The sequence below is a fragment of the Haemorhous mexicanus genome, chromosome 4 (assembly GCF_027477595.1).
Source record: "Haemorhous mexicanus isolate bHaeMex1 chromosome 4, bHaeMex1.pri, whole genome shotgun sequence".
Lineage (NCBI taxonomy): Eukaryota > Metazoa > Chordata > Aves > Passeriformes > Fringillidae > Haemorhous > Haemorhous mexicanus.
The window spans coordinates 12,364,895-12,370,894 of NC_082344.1; the positions used below are offsets into that span (position 1 = coordinate 12,364,895).

Here is a 6,000-nt window from a genome sequence, read left to right on the forward strand (position 1 = left end):
AACAATTTACATACTGTCTCTAACTGAAAATAGATAAGCAAACTTGTTTCAAAGAAAATACAACTTAAGCTCTAACCACATCTTTATTTTAGATTCAAGTCTTTTCCTATATTAGAATGTAGTGAAAAGTGATCTTAAAACATTCAGTCAGAACATCACCATATAGGAAAGCAATCATTAAAATAAGTGAAAAATATAGAAATTGAATGGATATTGTATGGTGTTTGGCCATAATTGGTATACTTTGGTTTTAAGGTAGTATTCATTAACATCAAGCAATTGCTATTGCTGTGTTCTGGTTGGTATTTTAAATATTTTACTTCTCTTCCTGAGGTAGCAACAACCACCAAATTATACACACATTTGGTTAAATGCCTAGCCACCAACTAAGGTATTTCTTGACAAAACTCTGTTTCTCAAGACTCAGTGTACAACACTAGGAAAGCAGAAGGTCATACGGTTACACTTTTTTAAGGTTATGACAAGACACTGTACAGCAAACAAAAAGAGGTCTGAAATGCTCCCTTATCCCTTTCTCTACAAAACCCAACAATAACAAGCCTCCTTCGATACCACAAGATTTATGGCTAAGTTCCTCTACTCTTTAAGCACAGTCCTGCCTGAAGTAACATTAAGAAGCAGGAGAATCTTTATTGAATACATTACACATGTTGAAGCCAGTAAAACTACACAGCTTTTCTAAGTCTTGGCTATGAATTTTGATATAAAATTTTGGATCTGTAAATACTGAGCTTTAAGTGGACCCTTTGAGGCTGTTTTATGTTGGAGGGTTTTCTAAATGCCAAAACGGAGAACTGCACAAAGAAACTGAGAAAGGAACTGATGGACTGAAAAACTCTTTTCTTTATCACACTGTGCATTTCAGCCACATCCCAAGTGCATGTTAAGGCAAAACCTGAATGTGCAATAACATTTGTTTGCCCTCAGTGTCACTGGAAGGAAATGTACACATGAAGGAAAGATGTAGCCTACCAGTCAGCTGAGACAGCTGGGAAAAGTGGTGGTTAAACACAGCCCAGCAGTCCTAGAGAAGACAGGAAGATTGGCTTCTGCATGTTCAGAAATCTGCATAAGCTGTATTGGCTGAAGTAAGAGCAGTGTAATTCAAGACTTCCTTATCAAATCTGTCAATTTGCCTATTTAATTGAACCTTTGAGCCAGAGTATGCCAGTTAGGACTGGTCAGGAAACTGCAAAGAGCTCCATCACAAATGACAGAATCTCCTGGAGACCTGCACTTGGCTGCACAGCTGAAACAAAGCATAACACCCTAGGCAGAAGATAACCGGAAATACACCCACCCCCCCAAATTTGTGGAACAAATTCAAAATGCAGATTTTTAAAAAAATTATGATCCTTACATACACGTCTGTGAATGTAATTGTATGAGCAGTTTCTCTCTTGTTCATCCCACCTCAAAGGAATTCTGAAGAATTACTAAAGAATTTCAGGTTTCACAATGTTTGACACAATGTGTATATGCCTAGATCCTTGTGACATCACATTTCAGCATCAGCTTCTCCTAACTTCCAGACAAAGCTTATTTTTAATTTTCTTGGACAAAGTATCCCACAAATTTAGGTGAAGAGGGCACCAACATGTTACAAACCAATTCAAGGAGATTTATTCTTGTAACCCTTGAGAGCAACATGAAGAAGTACTGCCAAAATAGATGATCTGATTTACTTCGTTGCTGTGACTTACAAAAATTTCACTGTTATTCAGCTAAGATACCTTTTTTTTTTTTTTTAATTCAGGAATACTGTTTCCTCTGAAGAAACTTTATGTAAGTTCATAATGAGTTCATAATATGGTTTTGCCTTTTGCTTTTGAAGTGGCAAAAAAGTTACTGCCTCCTTACATTTACTTTATTGTTTTTATATACAGGTGATTTTTTTAATGGATTAGTATTTACATGGAAAACAACAGCTAACACTGCGTGAGAAAAGCACTACATATATTGTAAGTTGTATACTATTTCTCAGAACTCCAAACCTATACGAAGAGCATTTTTGTGAGAGCAGACAGTTCTGGTCAGGTGAATAAACAAGTGAATTGTAACTGAGTTTCACAAGCAGAAACCTCTGCATCATCCTAACAACATGCTCAGATACAAACTGTTTGCTTCCAACAGGTTTGGCTTGGGGCCTGGGGAGGGACCAAGAAGTTCACAGCAAAACCATGTAGGACATGGAACAGGAATTGCTGCAGCAGCCCAGCTGACTGCTCACTAATAACAGCCTGCATTCACAAGCACTCCAGTGGATGCTGAAGGAATCACCACACTACTTTAGACACAGAATTTGCTTTCGCTGAAGACCTGATCATTACCAGCTGTCTCCACAATGACTTTAATTTTTTTTTTTCTGGCCACAAAAATATCAGCATATTTAGTATGAAACCTTTGCTTATATTTATAAAGCAATGGGAAAAGTGACTATAAAAACATCTTTCTAACCATAGTTAAAATATACGCAGCATTATCCACAATAACTGAAGTCCAATGACTGTGGTAGATTCTGATCCTTTAAGTGAATGAGTGAGTAGCATCTTCCCTGCTATGCCAGAGTGTCTCACAACTTTTAGTCTCACAACTCCAAGACAATACTGAGGCTGTAAATAATAATCAGCAGCAGCACCAAAGAGCCAATCATTACTGCTGTCTTGACAGTAAATACATTCCAACTCAAATCTCTAAAGCTACCTTTATTATAAGGTGTTTACTGGTCACTTTAGCTTAAAGGTGACTTAAGGTACTGATTTTTATTTGCATAGAATTTGGGACAGAGCCAGTATCTGATTCAAACTTATAACATTCAAGGGCTGAAAGGCTCTGAGATTGCAGACAAACTGAAGAATATTTTACACATTTTTGTATTATAGAAGTACTTAAGATCACTAGTCTTGAGCTTGAGCGCCCTGTCCTAGTTTTACAAAGCTTATTTACTATCCCAAAATCACTGCTTTCCAAGAAACAAATAACTAGACAAAAACCTGAGGGAATACTACAGACTACTGCTGCTTAGTGTGGATAGACTGTCATCAAAAAGAGCATGATCCCAAACATTTCAATGGGCAGAGCAGAGAAGTTAACAAAAGTTAGGGGAGAGTTAACAAATGTATGAAAGAAAATGAGTAGAAAACATTTGACAAATGAGGGGAAGAGATGGGAGCTGACAAGCTGCAACAGTACTCACAGTAACTGGTTGGCTAAGTGAAAAGGGCATTAGAAAAGAAAATACACATCATAGCTTGAAAGGCACCAAAAGTGGAAATTCCTATAGTGCTCTAAGCATGACAATGGAGAGCAAATTCAGCAGTGCAGAAGGAAAAAAACAGAGGCTGAACAACACCTAAGCAGCAATAACTGCCTGTTTTCAGAGCAAAACATTAATTTCAAACCATTTTCTTAAACAAATACCCTGTGACAACAACAGAGCACTAGTGGGTTTGCTCCCAGTAATTGTCTCTCTGCAGAAAAAGGTAACAACCTTTGTTATTGTTACCTATGGCTGGCTGTTCTTAAGGTTTTCTGGATGAGTGGAAGGCTGGTCTTCTAACACCCTTTGGGAGCAAAGACTATATTTTCAGTAAAAAAAAATATAATACAAAGTCATTCACCACGTACTGCTACTTTCTCCTTTAGTTACTAATATTAACTACTTTATTTACACATCGTGAGATTTACCAAGTGTAAGAGTCTAAAGGGTACATATTCACATATGCAATGATCAAAAGTTTGCTAAAAAACAGGTGCAAATAATAGTAATTAGGGAAAATTATACCATCTGAGAGGAATTAGTTACTCAGTTTACTGTGGAGGAAGAGCCAAGTGTGGAAAGAGAAGTTAAGACAACACATGTTATCCCTCTTGCCCAAAACAAACAAACAAAACACAAACAAATAAAATCCCAAAGCAAAACAGCCCAGTATGGAATGTCATCAGAGAAATGTCAAAAAGAAAGTGAAATGAAAATGTAGTGTCGGTAATGAGGAGCCTCAAAACAAGAACCACAAGACAATGCAATGGTAGCAGCAGATTGGACAAACACTTTCATTCTGACCTCTCTTGGATCTCAGTCTCCTAAGATTTTTCTTCATTTTTCCTTCCTCACTCCTCGCAGGAGTGCCACTGAAGGAAACATAAAATGTTGTAAGGTTATCAACCATATAGTTGACCTAAAAGGCAGGAGGATCAGCACTGTCTTGACTCTATTCAATATACCACTGTGGGGCTAAGATCTCTACACCACTTTTATTTGTTACAGGAATAATTAATATAAACAAATTATCTGCTACCTGGAGTTGTGTTCATCCCAGAAATTACTAAGTGGTTTATTCTAATTCTTCTGCACTCATAAAACCAAACCTATTATAAAGGTGTATGTAGGAAGCACTCAAAGATCCACTCTCTTTCCCTCACCCCAAACCAACCACCCCCTCACCCATAACAAGCCATGTCTGCAAGTCTCAGAGATACTACTTGGAAAGACCTCATTTCTTTTTGGAAAATACATCAGTTTTATCTTTCCTACATTGGCTCAGAGAATCTTAGACATGGCTTTATGAAGATCTATTTGGCATGTGCCACCTACATAACCTACTAAAAAGGTAGTGTATCATTTTAAAGTTTAGAAATAAAATATAAAAATTCGGGGTTTTTTTCCTCTGCATTCTGGTCCTGGAAACGTGCACAGGAAAAAGTGACGGTACATGAGGCCCAAATACAATTGCAGGATGGATAATGCTACTTTATCCTCCCCAACAATAAAATCAAAACCACTTTAAAAGTGACAGACACAGCAATCATGTTTGGATTTTTCTTTCCATCTTAATGTAAGATGCTTCTTAGAAAAAGAATTGAAAAAAATAAAAGAGAAAAAAAGAGGGGAAAAAAGTTAAGAAGAAACTTTGTTTCTTAAATTTAGGGTTGTATTTTTAATAGGGCAAGTATGGCCCAAGGATCCAATCCTTGGGTAAGCTGTTTCGCAAGGTTGTGCCTGGGTGCAGTTAAGCCACGACCCCGGGGGAACAGGCGAGACCCGCATGCCCAGCCTTACACGCGGCCAAGCCTCGGGGCCACATAGGTTCCTTATTTGCCCAGCACGCCCGGAGACAATCGGCTCCGGAGCTCCGGGAGGGGATGGGGCGACCCGCCGCGCTCCCCGTCGCAACCCCGGCCATGCCCTGCCCGGGCTCGCCGCCGCCCGGCGGGACGGAGCCACACGACGGCCGGAGCGGCCCCACTGCCCCCGGTACCGTCGGGCGCGGCTCCGGGCGGGCGCACCGGGGCAGGAGCCAGCGCCGCGCTGCCCCGACGGCCCGGCCAGAGGGGCACAGCAGGTGCCACCGTGCCCCCCGCCCTTCGCGTCCCGGACAGACGGGACGGGACCGGACGCCCCCGCCGCCCACTCTCACCTCGACTCCCCTGCCACACCGCGTACCACAGCAGGGGGAAGGCGGCGCCGAGGCACAGAGCCGGCAGCACCTGCCCGAGCCGCAGCCGCATCTCCTGCGGGCGCTGCCCTCAAGACCCCCACGCCGCCACCGCCGCCTCCGCCCGGACAACGCGGGTCGGGCGTGTTCCCGCCGCGGTGTCCCGTCCTGCCCTGCCCACCCCCTGCGCAGAGGGCCGGGACACGTCCTGCCTCACCGATCGCCGGGCGGGGCCGCCGACCTCTCCCGCCGCACATCGGCGTTCCCCGAGGAGCGGGTGCCCGTCGGTAGGGACACTCAAAGTGCAGCGCGGACACCCGTTCCTCCTGTCGCCCGGCTTTCCCCCTGGAGACACCAGCCTCGTGCCCACGCCAATTCCCGCTGTGAAGCCCCCGGCAGAGCCCTCCCCTGCCCTCAGCTTTCCCGAAGCTCGGACCCACACAGAAAAACCTCCACTGTGGCAAGTATAGACTGTTCATGACAAAAACGTCTCGGACCGGCACTTCGGCAGGTGCTGTTTAGCCGAAGTCATAACATTGAAAGG

General features: G+C 42.8%; 1 protein-coding gene across 2 annotated transcripts in view; it reads right to left on the bottom strand.

Annotated features, from left to right (window-relative positions):
- Positions 1-5,691, bottom strand: part of CLGN (calmegin) — a 64,227-nt gene extending 58,536 nt beyond the window's left edge. The window contains exons 1-2 of one of the 2 annotated variants that reach the window (XM_059843815.1): positions 5,439-5,691; positions 4,085-4,152 (exon numbers count right to left, since the gene is read on the bottom strand). In XM_059843815.1, coding sequence (XP_059699798.1) covers positions 4,085-4,121 — 37 coding nt within the window. In that variant the 5' untranslated portion in view covers positions 4,122-4,152; positions 5,439-5,691. The remainder of the gene's footprint in view (positions 1-4,084; positions 4,153-5,438) is intronic. The other variant, XM_059843814.1, reaches the window with a different exon arrangement.
- Between the last annotated feature and the right edge of the window lie 309 nt (positions 5,692-6,000).